Raw genomic sequence first — 17,720 nt, 5'->3', positions numbered from 1 at the left:
TCACACCTTTCTATCGTAGCTGCGATGCTCTGCGTGTCTTCACACCTTTCTATCACAGCTGCGATGCTCTGCGTGTCTTCACACCTTTCTATCGTAGCTGCGATGCTCTGCGTGTCTTCACACCTTTCTATCACAGCTGCGATGCTCTGCGTGTCTTCACACCTTTCTATCACAACAGGGATGCTCTGCGTGTCCTCACACCTTTCTATCGTAGCTACGATGCTCTGCGTGTCTTCACACCTTTCTATCACAGCTGCGATGCTCTGCGTGTCTTCACACCTTTCTATCGTAGCTGCGATGCTCTGCGTGTCTTCACACCTTTCTATCACAGCTGCGATGCTCTGCGTGTCTTCACACCTTTCTATCGTAGCTGCGATACTCTGCGTGTCTTCACACCTTTCTATCGTAGCTGCGATGCTCTGCGTATCCTGACACCTTTCTGTCATAGCTGCGATGCTCTGCGTATCCTGACACCTTTCTGTCATAGCTGCGATGCTCTGCATCAAAATATGAGCATCCAGGGGTATTTATTTCCACAGTGGGGTGTGATTTACAAGGTCATTAGCAGATTTTTAGCCATAAAGTGGATAACCCCTTTAAGGCAAATATGACCAAAGCCCTGCTAGACTTTTGTGAATGCAGCAGCCTCTGTTGTGGGAGCACTGAGGGGAGCTGTAACATATCTTTCCCATCAGTAAGTGCTTGTCCATTAGAGTCATGATAAACTAGAGGCTTTCCTGCAGCTTGAAAAAAATTGCACACTGCGCATGCTCCAAGCTTCGCACGTCTCCTTTATGGTCTGAGCGAGCTTCCGTACAAGCAGCAGTTGTCATGGCAACGAAACTCCTCCGCCTGGTAACGGCCTAATCTCGTCGGTGAGCAGTCGTGGAGCGGGACTCTGCGCCATGTCTTACCGGGACCTAAGAAGTAAGAGCTCTGGTCTTCGCCTCATCTCTTCCTCACGATAAATCAGTCTGTATGCCTTATATATAGAGCGCAGGAGCGCAGTTTTAATGACGTCACCTCAAAAGGGAGACAACCTATCAGATCGCTGGTCTCTAACCTGCACCACACAAGCTGTGATGTGATTGGTTGATGCGGGCAGCAGCTCAGGTTGTGATCTAATTCCTGTATTGTGATTGTTTTTTTTTTTTTTAAATGACATCACAGCTTGTAAACATGAAGATGACGTCATAGTGTATTTGTCGTGTTGTAGTAGAATTGTCCTAACCAGTTACCACCTCATCGTGATATTGTGGGTTAATATCCTGAGGTTCAAGCGACATTCATAGTCTGAGTACACCCCACCATGTCTGGACCAGGCACGGGGTTCTTGATCTGAAGTTAAATGGATTGTCCACTACTCGGACAACTTCTCAATCCGTATGTGCCCCCCAAGTAAAGCAATAACACCTATACCCCCCTCCGGTGCCAGCAGCGGTCCAGCGATGTCTGCGGTGGGACTAGCGTGACATTATGTGCTGGCAAACCCTGGGAGAGCCAGCGCCGACACCGGAGGGGAGTATAGGTGTTATTGTTTTACTTGGGGGGCACATACGGATTGATGGCCTCTTATTTGCCTAGGAGACCCTCAGCCGGTTCAGACATGGCGGTGTTTATTTGTACTGTGAATGGCGAATGTGTGAAACTGGCCCCCCATAGTGCAACCCTCTCAGCCTAAAAAAGTGCCCCTGTGAGTGGGGGTCTCAGAGGGACCACGATGCCCTCACAACATGTCGCCAGACGTGGTTCCCCCAGATCACATGTAAAGTGCATGCGTCATAAGCAGCCGCCAAAGTGCAGTATATGCTTATTGTTAATATACAGATCAAGCTCAACCTAACGTTTCTTTTATTGTACCTTTTTTGTATCTCTTTTTTTTTTAAAAATCTCCATTTGCCCCTCTGTGCATCCAGCTTCACATAGCTGAATGGGTGGTCCTATTGTTACAAAACTATATTTCCCAGAAGCACCCTGCTTCTCTTCCGTGCTTCAGGCCCCTGCCTACCTCTCCTGTGTGCTCCTGACTAGGGATGAGCGGACCCATGGAAGTTCGGGTTCTGGTACCCGACTGAACTTTAGTCTAGTCCAAAGTTCAGTTCGGGTACCAGAACAGTACCTGAACCCCAGTCAATGGCAACCTGAACTTTGGAGCTGGAAGATTCTTTCTTTCTTTCTTTCTTTCTCTTTTTTTCTCTTCTCTCTCTACAGATCAATGTTGTAAATATGAAAATGCCATTTTGTTGAAGCACATGGTAGATGATTATCATCTGCCATATGCATCAGCAGAGCTTGATGATGGGTGTGGTGAATATTCATGGACTTTAATAGCGGGCACGCTGACAGCCGAGTGCAGCAGGAGAATGAATGGTCACTGCTCCCCACGCACGCAGTCCCGGCGTGGGGAGCAGTGACTATTCCAGCACAGAGCGGGACACAGCGCTGGAGGAGAGAGGAGGTGATTATAATTGTTTTATTTTTTTCTGTGCAGTGCGACGGGGATCAGGGGGTGCCAAGCATACCAGGATGAAGGGTGCCATACATACCAGTAAGAGGGATGATGTGGGGGCCATACATACAGGGATGATGTGGGGGCAATACATACAGGGATGATGGGGGGCCATACATACAGTGATGGGTGTGAGGGGGGGGCATGCATATCATGATGGGAATGAGGGCCAAGTATAACAGGAAGGAGTGGGCCATATATACCAGGATGGGGGATATTAACAGAATTGGGGGACATTACCCCTATAACAGTGTCAGCAGCAGTCCCCCACCCCTTAACAGGGCATCATGACCACATTTTTTGCTTACTTTTTTTTTTCTATTTTCCTCCTCTAAAACCTAGGTGCGTCTTATAGTCCGAAAAATACGGTATATTGATGCATATGGCAGACGATAATCCTCTGCTATGTTCTGTTCAAGCAGCATAATTCAAGTGAATGGTGCACATTCTGACCCACAGGTGCCATAAGCAATTCACAGAAAGTTGGAACCATTTGGATCTTTTGCCACTTGCTTGTCACAGTGGTGTTGCCTTGTGGGTTGAAATGCGACCCCATTTGCCTGCATTGTGCTGTGACGTAGTGGCATAGAGAGATTTTCTCTGATCATACATTCATCACCTACCCTTGGGGATATATTTTATATGTTTTTTTTCTGGGAAAACCCCTATAATAGCATGTTACATTGTGCTACAGTGCCGCATAATATTAGATTCCAGCTCCATCCACCTCGCTTGATTGACAGTTCCCCAATGTTCCTCCTCCCCACACTGCTCAGTACAGGCTGCAGCTGTCAGGCTGGGTGGGCAGAGGCTGAATACATCGGACTCGGCTCTCTCACTGTTCAGCTGGACTCATAAAATGCTCATTTTAATATCAGGATAACACAACCGTTCTAATATGGATTTTCAAAGTAAGTACACCTGCATCATCAGGACTATTATCTGTTCATTAATGTATGCAGCTTGCATTGTGAAGTCTGGTGACAACTCCACTTTAGTGTCTCTATGCTTGTACATTTTTTTTATTATTATTTATTGTTATAGCGCCATTTATTCCATGGCGCTTTACATGTTAAAAGGGGTATTCATAGCAAAAACAAGTACAATAATCTTGAACACAATGTGACAGCGACTGGTACAGGAGGAGCGAGGACCCTGCCCGCGAGGGCTCACAATCTATTAGGGATGGGTGAGGATACATTAGGTGAGGGTAGAGCTGGTCATGCAGCGGTGGTTACTGCAGGTTGTAGGCTTGTCGGAAGAGGTAGGTCTTCAGGCTCCTTTTGAAGGTTTCCACGGTCGACGAGAGTCTGATGTGTTGGGGTAGAGAGTTCCAGAGTAGGGGGGAAGCACGGGAGAAATCTTGTATGCGATTGTGGGAGGAGGAGATAAGAGGGGAGTAGAGAAGGAGATCTTGTGAGGATCCGGAGGTTGCGTGCGGGTATGTAACGGGAGACTAGGTCAGAGATATATGGAGGAGACAGGTTGTGAATGACTTTGTATGCCATGGTTAGGGTTTTGAACTGGAGTCTCTGAGCAATGAGGAGCCAGTGAAGAGATTGACTGACAGAGAGGAGAGGCCGGGGAATAGCGGGGGGTCAGGTGGATTAGTCGGGCAGCAGAGTTTAGGATAGATTGGAGGGGTGCAAGAGTGGTAGAAGGGAGGCCACAGAGCAGGAGGTTGCAGTAGTAGAGGTGGGAGATGATGAGGGCATGCACTAGTGTTTTTGCAGATTCATGGTTGAGGAATGTGCGGATCCGGGAGATATTTTTGAGTTGGAGTCGGCAGGAAGTGGAAAGGGCTTGGATATGTGGTTTGAAGGAGAGTTCAGAGTCCAGGGTTACTCCAAGGCAACGAGCTTGTGGGACTGGGGAGAGTGGACAGCCATCGACATTGATAGATAGGTCAGTTGGGGGGGGGGGTGAATGGGATGGCGGAAAGATGATGAATTCTGTTTTGTCCATGTTAAGTTTTAGAAATCTATCAGAGAAGAAGGATGAAATGGCGGACAGACATTGTGGGATTTTGGTTAGTAGGGAGGAGATCTCGGGTCCAGAGAGGTAGATCTGTGTGTCATCAGCATAGAGGTGATAATGAAAGCCATGGGACTCTATGAACTGCCCCAGGCCTAAGGTGTAGATGGAGAAGAGCAGAGGTCCTAGGACTGAACCTTGGGGGACACCGACAGATAGGGGGCGAGATGAGGAGGTGGTGCGTGAGTGGGAGACACTGAATGTCCTGTCTGTTAGGTATGAGGAGATCCAGGATAGGGCCAAGTCTGTGATGCCGAGAGATGAGAGAGTTTGTAGTAAGAGGGAATGGTCCACTGTGTCGAAGGCAGATGACTGGTCTAGGAGGAGGAGGACAGAGTAGTGTCGCTTGGATTTGGCGGTTAGTAGGTCGTTGGTGAATTTAGTCAGGGCAGTTTCAGTAGAATGGTGCGGTCGGAAACCAGATTGTAGGCGGTTGAAGAGGGAGCAGGAAGAGAGGTGGGAGGACAGCTCAGAATGGACGTGTTGTTCCAGTAGTTTTGAGGCATAGGGGAGAAGTGATATGGGGCGATAGCTAGTCAGAGAGGATGGGTCAAGGGAGGGCTTTTTGAGGATGGGTGTGATTGAGGCATGTTTGAAGCATGAGGGGAAGACACCAGTTGTTAGTGACAGGTTGAAGAGGTGGGCTAGGCCTGGGATGAAGATAGTGATAAGGTTTGAGATGAGGTGGGACGGGATTGGGTCAAGTTTACAGGTGGTGAGGTGTGATTTGGAGAGTAAAGAGGAAAGTTGATCTTCAGAAATGGTGGAGAAAGTGGTTTTGGAGGAAGAGGGTTGAGTAGGTGTGGGGAGGGGCTGTGGGGGCTTTAGGCAAAAGCTTTGTCTGATGGTGTCAATCTTCTGCTTGAAGAATGAAGCAAAGTCTTCGGCTGAAATAAGAGGAGAGGGAGGAGGCACTGCGGGACGGAGGAGAGAATTGAAGGTGTTGAATAGCTGTTTAGGGTTGTGAGACAGGGAGGATATGAGGGATGCGAAGTATGTTTGTTTTGCTGCAGTGAGTGTGGACTTGAAGGTAGTGAGGGACTGTTTGAATGTAATGAAGTGCTCATTGGAGTGGGACTTTTTCCATCTACGCTCGGCAACCCTGGAGGCCCGTCGCAGTTCTTTAGTTAGGCTGGCGTGCCAGGGTTGTCTGTTGTTTGTGCGAGCTTTGGTATGTGTTAGGGGGGCGACCGAATCGAGAGCTGCAGCTGTTGTGGTGTTGTATAAAGTGGCAGCAACATCTGCATCATGTAAGGAACTAATGTCTGTAAGAGGAAGAAGGGATTCAGAGAGTGAGTGTAGGTCAAGGTGTCTGAGATTTCTGCGAGGGTGTGCAAGTTTGTGGAGTTGGGATTGTTGACCTGGAGAGGAGAGGGTAGAGAATGTAAGTAGGTTGTGGTCAGAGAGAGGGAGAAGTGAGTTAGAGAGGTTAGATAGGGAACAGAGGCGGGTGAAGATGAGGTCCAGCGTGTGGCCGTCTTTGTGGGTGGGTGTGGAAGACCTCTGGGTAAGACCGAAGGAGGAAATGAGGGATAGAAGCTTAGAGGCAGCTGAGAGGGAAGTGTCAGTGGGGATGTTAAAGTCACCCATGAGGATAGTGGGGATGTCAACGGAGAGGAAATTAAGTAGCCAAATGGTGAAGTGGTCAAAGAAAGTGGTGGTTGATCCTGGGGGGCAGTAAATGACAGCCAGTTGGAGGTTGGAGGGGGAGTAGATGCGCACACAGTGCACTTCAAAAGAGGGTAGAGTAATTGAGGGTGGCAGTGGGATATGGGTGAAGGAGCAGTTATCTGAGAGGAGGAAACCTATTCCTCCACCGTGCTTGCCGGTGGGGCGGGGGGTATGGGAGAGGTGGAATCCGCCGTACGAAAGTGCAGCAGGAGAGGCCGTGTCAGAGTGGGTGAGCCAGGTTTCAGTGATGCCGAGGAAGGAAAGCTTGTTAGTGATGAAGAGGTCGTGAATGTAGGAAAGTTTGTTGCAGACAGAGCGAGCGTTCCATAGAGCTCCAATTAGGGGGATTGGGGAAGCAGGGGCTGGGCGTATAGGTATAAGGTTAGAAGGGTTACGAGAGTTTGGGGTAGATCGTGGGTAGGAGGTGGAAGTGATTGTAGGGATGTGGTGAGGAGGGCCAGGATTAGGAGAGATGTCGCCAGCAGTAAGGAGGAGCAGAGAAAGCGTTAGCAGGTGGGAGCAGGAGAGGGCATGAGGTGGCTGTCTGTGTTTGGAGACAAAGGATTGTATGTTGAGGAATAGCTCTGAGGAGGAGGTGAGGTGGGTAGGGAGAATGGAGGGAGAGATGAAGAGTTCCTTACTAGGTGTAGGGATTAGGGGTGGTTGTAAGAAGTGAAGGATTAAGGGGGTGAGAGTGAAAACAAAGACAAACATTGTTTACTGTGATTTAGTATCCAGTTCCCTTCAGGTTCAATTCAGGATTAATTCTAATTTCTCATACTTCAGCTAATGGCCATACTTAAGGTAATGGCCACAGACTAAAGTCTGACACAGACTCATGGCTCTCAATATATTTGTAACAGAATGCATTCAGCTGTGAACCAGGGGGGAGTGGTCTGTGCTCATCTTGATCAGCTGATTAGGCAGAGCCAGATGCTGGATACTCAAAGACTACGTAAACAAGGTCATAAATTAAAGTGGGGGGAGCTGGGTCACATATCATTAAGAAATAAGAGTAGAAAAGTATAGACAAATCTGCATGGAAGTCAAGATGGGAAAGCTGGGTCACATACCTGTAAGAGGAATGGATAAACAGATGTTGATTAGAGTGCGGTGGTGGCAGGTAAGGTACAGTCTGCATGCATCATATTAATCAGGATTAATTCTAATTTCTCATACTTCAGCTAATGGCCATACTTAAGGTAATGGCCACAGACTAAAAGTACATAGCAGGTTATGAGTGCCAGTCATAGTTAATGCAGAATATGAAGGCCGTGCGTGAGTTATGGGTGTAAGCGGCACCTGACGCGGATGAAAAGCACTTTACACAATTCTCACATGCGTCCGTGTTCTGTAGTGCTGGACAATTCATTAATTTGTACATTTCCATTCATTATGTTGAGTACATTAAAACTTAGGGGGCTTTCTGAGCTGTATTGGCGTATCTGACCTTTGAACAAAATCCTGTAGACCAAGCATGATCTTGCCGCCTTCATCACCCACAACAAGGTACAGCTGCTTTTGTTGCACATACCCATCTAATATGGCTGGGGACTGGCCTGACTCTCCTCCTCTGTAACTTGCTGCCCACTCTTTGTGTGTGTGTGTGTGTGTGTGTGGGTTCCTCTTTATTATCATTCTACCAGTGCTATAGGTGCTGGACTGTCCTTTTCCTCACTTCCCAACATGTTTTGCTCTTGCCATTTTCAATGGCTTGCCTGCTGCGGACTGAATTACAGTTTCTAGGCTCTGTCTGTATGCAGGTTGGTAGGCAGGAGCAGAGAGGCAAAGACAGCCCCCACTTCTTGTATTGAGACAAAGGCCCGCCCCCACTTCCTGTAGAGAGAGGGACAAAGGCCCGCCCACACTTCCTATAGAGAGAGAGGGACAAAGGCCCGCCCACACTTCCTATAGAGAGAGAGAGAGGGACAAAGGCCCGCCCACACTTCCTGTAGAGAGAGAGGGACAAAGGCCCGCCCACACTTCCTGTAGAGAGAGAGGGACAAAGGCCCGCCCACACTTCCTGTAGAGAGAGAGGGACAAAGGCCCGCCCACACTTCCTATAGAGAGAGAGAGGGACAAAGGCCCGCCCACACTTCCTATAGAGAGAGAGAGAGGGACAAAGGCCCGCCCACACTTCCTGTAGAGAGAGAGGGACAAAGGCCCGCCCACACTTCCTGTAGAGAGAGAGGGACAAAGGCCCGCCCACACTTCCTGTAGAGAGAGGGAGACAAAGGCCCGCCCCCGCTTCCCGTAGAGAGAGGGAGACAAAGGGCCGCCCCCCGCTTCCTGTAGAGAGAGGGAGACAAAGGGCCGCCCCCCGCTTCCCGTAGAGAGAGGGAGACAAAGGGCCGCCCCCCGCTTCCTGTAGAGAGAGGGAGACAAAGGGCCGCCCCCCGCTTCCTGTAGAGAGAGGGAGACAAAGGGCCGCCCCCCGCTTCCTGTAGAGAGAGGGAGACAAAGGGCCGCCCCCCGCTTCCTGTAGAGAGAGGGAGGCAAAGGGCCGCCCCCCGCTTCCTGTAGAGAGAGGGAGACAAAGGGCCGCCCCCCGCTTCCTGTAGAGAGAGGGAGACAAAGGGCCGCCCCCCGCTTCCTGTAGAGAGAGGGAGACAAAGGGCCGCCCCCCGCTTCCTGTAGAGAGAGGGAGGCAAAGGGCCGCCCCCCGCTTCCTGTAGAGAGAGGGAGGCAAAGGGCCGCCCCCCGCTTCCTGTAGAGAGAGGGAGACAAAGGGCCGCCCCCCGCTTCCTGTAGAGAGAGGGAGACAAAGGGCCGCCCCCCGCTTCCTGTAGAGAGAGGGAGACAAAGGGCCGCCCCCCGCTTCCTGTAGAGAGAGGGAGACAAAGGGCCGCCCCCCGCTTCCTGTAGAGAGAGGGAGACAAAGGGCCGCCCCCCGCTTCCTGTAGAGAGAGGGAGACAAAGGGCCGCCCCCCGCTTCCTGTAGAGAGAGGGAGACAAAGGGCCGCCCACACTTCCTGTAGAGAGAGCGAGACAAAGGCCCGCCCACACTTCCTGTAGAGAGAGCGAGACAAAGGCCCGCCCACACTTCCTGTAGAGAGAGCGAGACAAAGGCCCGCCCACACTTCCTGTAGGGAGAGGGAGACAAAGGCCCGCCCACACTTCCTGTAGACCTCACATGTCAAACTCTGGGCTGCAGGGTGACTTTATTCGGCCTGAGATGCTGGGCGGGCCCCCCATCCGGTATCGCACTTTTATCGGAACGAGCATCATGTCGATACAGTCATCATTCTCCCTCTGTGTCTGATGTCTCATTACAACACTCCCGCTGTGCCCAGCAGTGCAGAGGATCAGAATATGCGCTGCAGAGACCGGAGCAGCGGGGAATGAGAAGTCAGTATTTACTTTTTTTTATGTTGCCATTATTCTGTATGGAGGACTATGTGGGGCCCATTATACTGTATGGAAGGCTATTACAAAAAAAAATGTCCAAAATAAATGAAAGATATGGTGCTTCAGTCAACAATATACTAGCCCATTTTTCTAACGTATACATCCTTACCCAGCGAATAGAAGATCCTTAAATGTTTAAAATACAAATTAGTTTGTTTATATAGATATTTGCTTAAAAAAAGGGAATGCCCCAGAAAAGAGCAAAACACTAAATTCCTAACATCAATAGAATGAACATTCTAGGTATAACATAGTGTAACAACAGAGGGGGGAGATTGTGCAACATTTCTAATCTATGATAGTTGCACGTCTTTCAAAGCAGGGTCATCAATAATCATAATGCCAATAATATCTGAAAAAGTAAGTACATATTACCTATAGTGGCAGTAATCGGTGTTTCCTGTGTCCCTTCTTGCAAGAAGTACCTGGAAGAAGCAAGGCAAAATGCGCGTCGTGGTGTACGGATACAGCGCCTGACAGTCTCCATGCTTAAATGATTACTGAGAGAGAGAGACAAAGGGCCGCCCCCGCTTCCCGTAGAGAGAGAGAGACAAAGGACCGCCCCCGCTTCCCGTAGAGAGAGAGCGACAAAGGGCCGCCCTCGCTTCCCGTAGAGAGAGCGACAAAGGGCCGCCCTCGCTTCCCGGAGAGAGAGCGACAAAGGGCCGCCCTCGCTTCCCGGATAGAGAGCGACAAAGGGCCGCCCTCGCTTCCCGGATAGAGAGCGACAAAGGGCCGCCCTCGCTTCCCGGAGAGAGAGCGACAAAGGGCCGCCCTCGCTTCCCGTAGAGAGAGCGACAAAGGGCCGCCCTCGCTTCCCGTAGAGAGAGCGACAAAGGGCCGCCCTCTCTTCCCGTAGAGAGAGCGACAAAGGGCCGCCCTCGCTTCCCATAGAGAGAGCGACAAAGGGCCGCCCTCGCTTCCCGTAGAGAGAGCGACAAAGGGCCGCCCTCGCTTCCCGTAGAGAGAGCGACAAAGGGCCGCCCTCGCTTCCCGTAGAGAGAGCGACAAAGGGCCGCCCTCGCTTCCCGTAGAGAGAGCGACAAAGGGCCGCCCTCGCTTCCCGTAGAGAGAGCGACAAAGGGCCGCCCTCGCTTCCTGTAGAGAGAGAGAGAGACAAAGGGCCGCCCTCGCTTCCTGTAGAGAGAGAGAGAGACAAAGGGCCGCCCTCGCTTCCCGTAGAGAGAGAGACAAAGGGCCGCCCTCGCTTCCCGTAGAGAGAGAGACAAAGGGCCGCCCTCGCTTCCCGTAGAGAGAGAGACAAAGGGCCGCCCTCGCTTCCCGTAGAGAGAGAGACAAAGGGCCGCCCTCGCTTCCCGTAGAGAGAGAGAGACAAAGGGCCGCCCTCGCTTCCCGTAGAGAGAGAGACAAAGGGCCGCCCTCGCTTCCCGTAGAGAGAGAGAGACAAAGGGCCGCCCTCGCTTCCCGTAGAGAGAGAGAGACAAAGGGCCGCCCTCGCTTCCCGTAGAGAGAGAGAGACAAAGGGCCGCCCTCGCTTCCCGTAGAGAGAGAGAGACAAAGGGCCGCCCTCGCTTCCCGTAGAGAGAGAGAGACAAAGGGCCGCCCTCGCTTCCCGTAGAGAGAGAGACAAAGGGCCGCCCTCGCTTCCCGTAGAGAGAGAGAGAGAGACAAAGGGCCGCTTCCCGTAGAGAGAGAGAGAGAGAGACAAAGGGCCGCTTCCCGTAGAGAGAGAGAGAGAGACAAAGGGCCGCTTCCCGTAGAGAGAGAGAGAGAGAGAGACAAAGGGCCGCTTCCCGTAGAGAGAGAGAGAGAGAGACAAAGGGCCGCTTCCCGTAGAGAGAGAGAGAGACAAAGGGCCGCTTCCCGTAGAGAGAGAGAGACAAAGGGCCGCTTCCCGTAGAGAGAGAGAGAGAGAGAGAGAGACAAAGGGCCGCTTCCCGTAGAGAGAGAGAGAGAGAGACAAAGGGCCGCTTCCCGTAGAGAGAGAGAGAGACAAAGGGCCGCTTCCCGTAGAGAGAGAGAGAGAGACAAAGGGCCGCTTCCCGTAGAGAGAGAGAGAGAGACAAAGGGCCGCTTCCCGTAGAGAGAGAGACAAAGGGCCGCTTCCCGTAGAGAGAGAGACAGACAAAGGGCCGCTTCCCGTAGAGAGAGAGAGACAAAGGGCCGCCCCCGTTTCCCGTCGGGAGAGAGGGAGACAGAGGGCCCGCTTCCTGTGGCGAGGCAAAGACCCTTTCCTGCTTCCCCTACAAGCTGCTGTGCTTAGTTTGAATAGCCATTTTGTGCTGACAGACTCCCCTTAAGGGCCTAAGGGGGGCACCTAACCCCCTCACATTGCCTGTTCTGTTCATGAGACCTACTCTCGGTATTAGGCTATGTTCACACATTGCGTTTTTGCTGCTTTTTTTTATATGCAAATTTTCTGCTGTGTTTTACAGTACCAGCAAAGTCTGAGATTCCAGAAATCTCATGCACACACCTTTGTTTTTTATTTGATCAGTATTTTGTGCTTTGCATGTTTTTTTGCAGAATAGAGCATGTTACTTCTTTCAACGTTTTTCAGTGTTTTTCTCCCATTAGAAGTAATGAGTGGTTAAAAAACGCCTTGTGTGAACATTGCTAACAGGTTTTTCTGTGTTTTTAGTGAAAAAAAGCAAGTAGAGCCGTATGTGAAACTCATTTATTTTGATTTTACCATCTTGTCTTAGCCACCTGAGATGGCAGTTTGGATTAGGACAGTTTAATTAAATTAGTGATGTAAACATTGGCTGAGCTAGGTGTGAAATTGAACAATACCTGTGGCCCAGGAAGGTGTGAAATTGAACAATCTCTGAGCAATTCAATGGCAGACCATAGTGTGAAAATAAATATTGTCCTGCAAACTCAATGCACTGCCAGTGTCTTTTGTAAATTATTCCTGAACAATTCACCTCCCCCCACTGTTACATTTGTAATTCTGGTTAATATGGTTTCACATATGTCTTGCATTGGTGACCTGTGTTCATGCTTCTGTGGTAGAAGCAAAGCTGAACTTTGGGATTCTGAAAAACGCAGCAAGAAAACAAGGAAAAAAAACAAGCAAATTCCTGAACAAACCTTCCTGGCAAGAGATCAGGTTTTCCTGCAGGAAAAAAAACGCTGAAAAAACGCAATGTGTGAACATAACTTTTAGGGTTTTCTATGTTTCCCGGCTGCTGCAGTTGATACATTTATCTTTCCTGTGGTGTATTCTATGTTGAGGTTACATCCCCGGCCAGTGAGGGGGACCAGACCCTTTCTCTTTCGTCCACCATTACTCTGTATAATCTAATTGTGTCCTTCTCTGTCCTCAGATTTCACAGAAATGATGCGGGCGCTCGGCTACCCTCGCCTCATATCCATGGAGAATTTCCGCAGCCCCAACTTTCCTCTGGTCTCAGAAGTTCTCATTTGGTTGGTGAAAAGGTAAAATGTATCCATTTATTATACGTCAGACACTATTCCGGCCTGTTTGTGATGTACGATCAGCATCTTCATAACTTTTTTTTCTTTTTTTTTTTTTTCCTCCTCTCCAGGTATGAACCTAACATGACCTTACCTGTGGATGTGGACACGGAGCAGGACAGGGTCTTCTTCATCAAGGCAGTTGCGCAGTTCATGGTAAGAATTTTAAAGGGTCCGTGCCCATGAAAGATGTTTATCACTGATTCATATATGGTATATTTTTCTGGCGTTTCAGAGAAAATATAGTTTGAAGATCCAGACCGGAGCCATAGGAGGAGGCAAAACTAGTCCGGCTCTGCTCTTGGCCGGCTCTTCCCAGCGTCTTGATTTACACAACTGGAGCAGTGCGGGAAAAGCCTGTCAGGAACGCCATCGGACTAGTCTGGTCTCGCCTGATCTTCAAAATTTTCTCCTGATCTTATTCACAAAAAAAAAAATCTATCCTCCTGTGAGTGATCATACGATCATGGGAAAAATTTGCTATTAAGGAATATTTAAATTGTGGAAATGATGATGTGATATACCTCCTCCAGTATGTAGGACGCGTGAGTTAGCATGTGGTGGTAAATCATGGTGTGTGAAGGCACTGTGTGATGGAACAGCAGAGTAATTCTGGTCTCTTAATAGGTCATCCCCCCCCCCCCAAGAAAGAATTGAAAAATCTTATGCGGAGATTTTGTAGGCTTTGCAAATGAGAAATGTATGAGCTTTTTCATCTGGATGGCCTCACTCTGGTCTCTCCGATCTGTCCCTATTGTTCTATATATTGGGCAGATTGTTGCCATATATAGTATACTGTGAAACATAATGGAGTAATGTTTGTGGTGAGGCCTCTTCAGTCCATTTCTGTCTGCTGAATTATATTTTTCTGGTTTGTAATAGGTTTTTATAATACCACATTAATCCCTTTTTGTTTATTTGATTATATTCATGCATGAATGTATGTATTAATATAGTGTAGCATGGTGTTATATATAAGTTCTGCTTGTGCTTTCAAGATACGATAATACCGCTCATTTGAGTATGCTGTGGGCTTGCAGCACCTCAGGAGTTAAAATTAGAGCAGTGGCCCTGTGATATGTGCATAGCAGTCTTTGTATATCCTATATGATGTGTGTGTGTGTGTGTGTGTGTGTGTATATATATGTATATATATATATATATATATATATATATATATATATATATATATATATATATATATATATATATATATATATATATATATATATATATATATATATATATATAAAACTATATCCGTCTCAATGTATCATATGTGATGTATAAACAGCAGTCTATGTCTCCTATGTGATGTATATACATCAGTCTCAGCGTATCCTATGATGTGGTGCCGGTTCATCCTCTCTTGGTCTCATCTACTCTATCACTGCTTTCATATATACAGGAGTCTTAGTGTCTCCTATGTCATGTGTATACAGCAGTCTGTGTATCTTATGTGATGTGTATACTGCATTCTGTGTCTCTGTGATGTGTACACGTCAGTCTCGGTCTCTCCTATGGGATTTATATACAGCAGTCTCAGCGTATCCTATGGGATGTATATACTACAGTGTCGGTGTACCCTATGGGATGTATATACAGCAGTCTCGGCGTACCCCATGGGATGTATGTACAGCAGTCTCAGCGTACCCCATGGGATGTATATACAGCAGTCTCTGCGTACCCTATGGAATGTATATACAGCAGTCTCTGCGTACCCTATGGGATGTATATAGAGCAGTCTCGGCATATTCTATGGGATGTATATACAGCAGTCTCTGCTTACCCTATGGGATGTATATACAGCAGGTCTGTGTATCCTATGGGATGTACAGTATAGACCAAAAGTTTGGACACACCTTCTCATTTAAAGATTTTTCTGTATTTTCATGACTATGAAAATTGTACATTCACACTGAAGGCATCAAAACTACGAATTAACACATGTGGAATTATATACTTAACAAAAAAGTGTGAAACAACTGAAAATATGTCTTATATTCTAGGTTCTTCAAAGTAGCCACCCTTTGCTTTGATGACTGCTTTGCACACTCTTGGCATTCTCTTGATGAGCTTCAAGAGGTAGTCACCGGAAATGGTCTTCCAACAATCTTGAAGGAGTTCCCAGAGATGCTTAGCACTTGTTGGCCCTTTTCCCTTCACTCTGCGGTCCAGCTCACCACAAACCATCTCGATTGGGTTCAGGTTTGGTGACTGTGGAGGCCAGGTCATCTGGCGTAGCACCCCATCACTCTCCTTCTTGGTCAAATAGCCCTTACAAAAAAAAGAAGAAGCATGGACCGCATCTCCAAAAATCATACATTTGATCTAATGCCTCTCGGCAAAAATATATATAACTGAACATGAGGTTCTTAGTTTAACATTCTGATCAGACTGTATGAAGCCCACTGCCACGTCACGGCAAACCTCATAGTGGGTCCTAACATTTCCTACCTGAACGGGAGCGGAGCCGTGCTCCAACCACCGCCACAGCGACAATGCACCAGCAGGGCGGGCGGCCTGGTGCCTAACAGCACCCATGCTGCAAGGCCGAGTCCCTATGAGTCCAGGCCGCGCCGCCCCACAAGCACAAAACCACAGCAAAGAGGGTCTAGCCTATTTTTGCTCTCACTTGAGAGTTTGAGGAAGGTGAGTCACAATGCTCCTTTCATGTGGGTTGGTGCAGTGTGTTGGCCATTGTTGCTGTGGTTTTGTGCATGTGGGGCGGCGTGGCCTGGAGTCATGGGGACTCGGTCTTGCAGCATGGGTGCTGTGAGGCACCAGGCCGCCCGCCCTGCTGGTGCATTGTCGCTGTGGCGGTGGTTGGCGCATAGCTCCGCTCCCGTTCAGGTAGGAAATGTTAGGACCCACTACGAGGTTTGCCGTGACGTGGCAGTGGGCTTCATACAGTCTGATCAGAATGTTAAACTAAGAACCTCATGTTCAGTTATATATATTTTTGCCGAGAGGCATTAGATCAAATGTATGATTTTTGGAGGTGCGGTCCATGCTTCTTTTTTTGCAAATAGCCCTTACACCGCCTGGAGGTGTGTTTGGGGTCATTGTCCTGTTGAAAAATAAATGATGGTCCAACTAAACGCAAACCGGATGGAATAGCATGCCGCTGCAAGATGCTGTGGTAGCCATGCTGGTTCAGTATGCCTTCAATTTTGAATAAATCCCCAACAGTGTCACCAGCAAAGCACCATCACACCTCCTCCTCCATGCTTCACGGTGGGAACCAGGCATGTAGAGTTCATCCGTTCACCTTTTCTGCGTCACACAAAGACACGGTGGTTGGAACCAAAGATCTCAAATTTGGACTCATCAGACCAAAGCACAGATTTCCACTGGTCTAATGTCCATTCCTTGTGTTCTTTAGCCCAAACAAGTCTCTTCTGCTTGTTGCCTGTCCTTAGCAGTGGTTTCCTAGCAGCTATTTTACCATGAAGGCCTGCTGCACAAAGTCTCCTCTTAACAGTTGTTGTAGAGATGTGTCTGCTGCTAGAACTCTGTGTGGCATTGACCTGGTCTCTAATCTTAGCTGCTGTTAACCTGCGATTTCTGAGGCTGGTGACTCGGATAAACTTATCCTCAGAAGCAGAGCTGACTCTTGGTCTTCCTTTCCTGGGGCGGTCCTCATGTTAGCCAGTTTCTTTGTAGTGCTTGATGGTTTTTGCAACTGCACTTGGGGACACTTTCAAAGTTTTCCCAATTTTTCGGACTGACTGACCTTCATTTCTTAAAGTAATGATGGCCACTCGTTTTTCTTTACTTAGCTTCTTTTTTCTTGCCATAATACAAATTCGAACAGTCTATTTGTTACGCTCGCACCCGGACTGACTGGCGTGAGCGTGATTAGTGATCCCACTGTACCATGAACCGAGGAGTGCCTGGAGGGGCGTAACTAAGTATCAACCCGATCCGACCAAGGTCGCACGGTGGCTCAGTCGACTCCGTGAACCAAGGAGGAACCGAGCAGAGGGACCAGGTGCTACTCCAGGTCAGACCCCGGTCACAGCTGTTGGTCCACACCGGGGAATGCAGGAACAGGCAGGTTAGACTGGCATACAGACAGGTGGGTATTGGCAGGCACGGCTGGTATGCAGAGAGGTGGATACTGGTAAGCACGGCTGGTATGCAGACAGGTGGGCACTGGCAAGCACGGCTGGTATGCAGACAGGTGGGCACTTGCAAGCACGGCTGGAATGCAGACAGGTGGGTACTGGCAAGCACGGCTGGAGTGCAGACAGGGAGATACTGGCAAGCATGGCTGGGGAGCAGACAGGGAGGTACTAGCAGGTTGGAGCGCAGGCTGGATAGGGTCCAGTACAGACTGGGAGACAGGAACAGAGCCGCGGATGCGGTAGACAAGCAGAGTAAAGCGAAACCGCCGGAGCGGAGGACAAGGCAGAGCAGAGCAGAACCGCCGGAGCGGTGGACAAGGCAGAGCTGAGAGGAACCGCAGGTGCGGTGAGCCGGAGCGGTGAACAAGGCAGAGCCGAGAGGAACCGCTAGTGCGGTGAGCAAGACAGAGCAGAGGGAAACCACTGACGCAGTGAGCAAGCTGAGGTGAGCGAAACCGCAGGTGCGGTGGACAAGGCAGAGCAGAGAGGAACCGCCGGAGCGGTGGGCAAGACAGAGCAGAGGGAAA

At 49.2% G+C, this 17,720-nt stretch overlaps 1 protein-coding gene across 2 annotated transcripts in view; it reads left to right on the top strand.

Moving 5' to 3' along the window:
* Nucleotides 1-780: 780 nt before the first annotated feature.
* CLUAP1 (clusterin associated protein 1) overlaps nucleotides 781-17,720 on the top strand; it is a 49,648-nt gene continuing 32,708 nt past the window's right edge. For both annotated transcript variants that reach the window (XM_073645959.1, XM_073645958.1), the window contains exons 1-3: nucleotides 781-927; nucleotides 12,913-13,024; nucleotides 13,135-13,219. In XM_073645959.1, coding sequence (XP_073502060.1) covers nucleotides 906-927; nucleotides 12,913-13,024; nucleotides 13,135-13,219 — 219 coding nt within the window. In that variant the 5' untranslated portion in view covers nucleotides 781-905. The remainder of the gene's footprint in view (nucleotides 928-12,912; nucleotides 13,025-13,134; nucleotides 13,220-17,720) is intronic.

This window comes from Phyllobates terribilis, unplaced genomic scaffold, assembly GCF_046119375.1.
Source record: "Phyllobates terribilis strain yellow unplaced genomic scaffold, ASM4611937v1 Scaffold_9__5_contigs__length_417890890, whole genome shotgun sequence".
Lineage (NCBI taxonomy): Eukaryota > Metazoa > Chordata > Amphibia > Anura > Dendrobatidae > Phyllobates > Phyllobates terribilis.
This window is presented reverse-complemented; position numbering and strand designations above follow the sequence as displayed.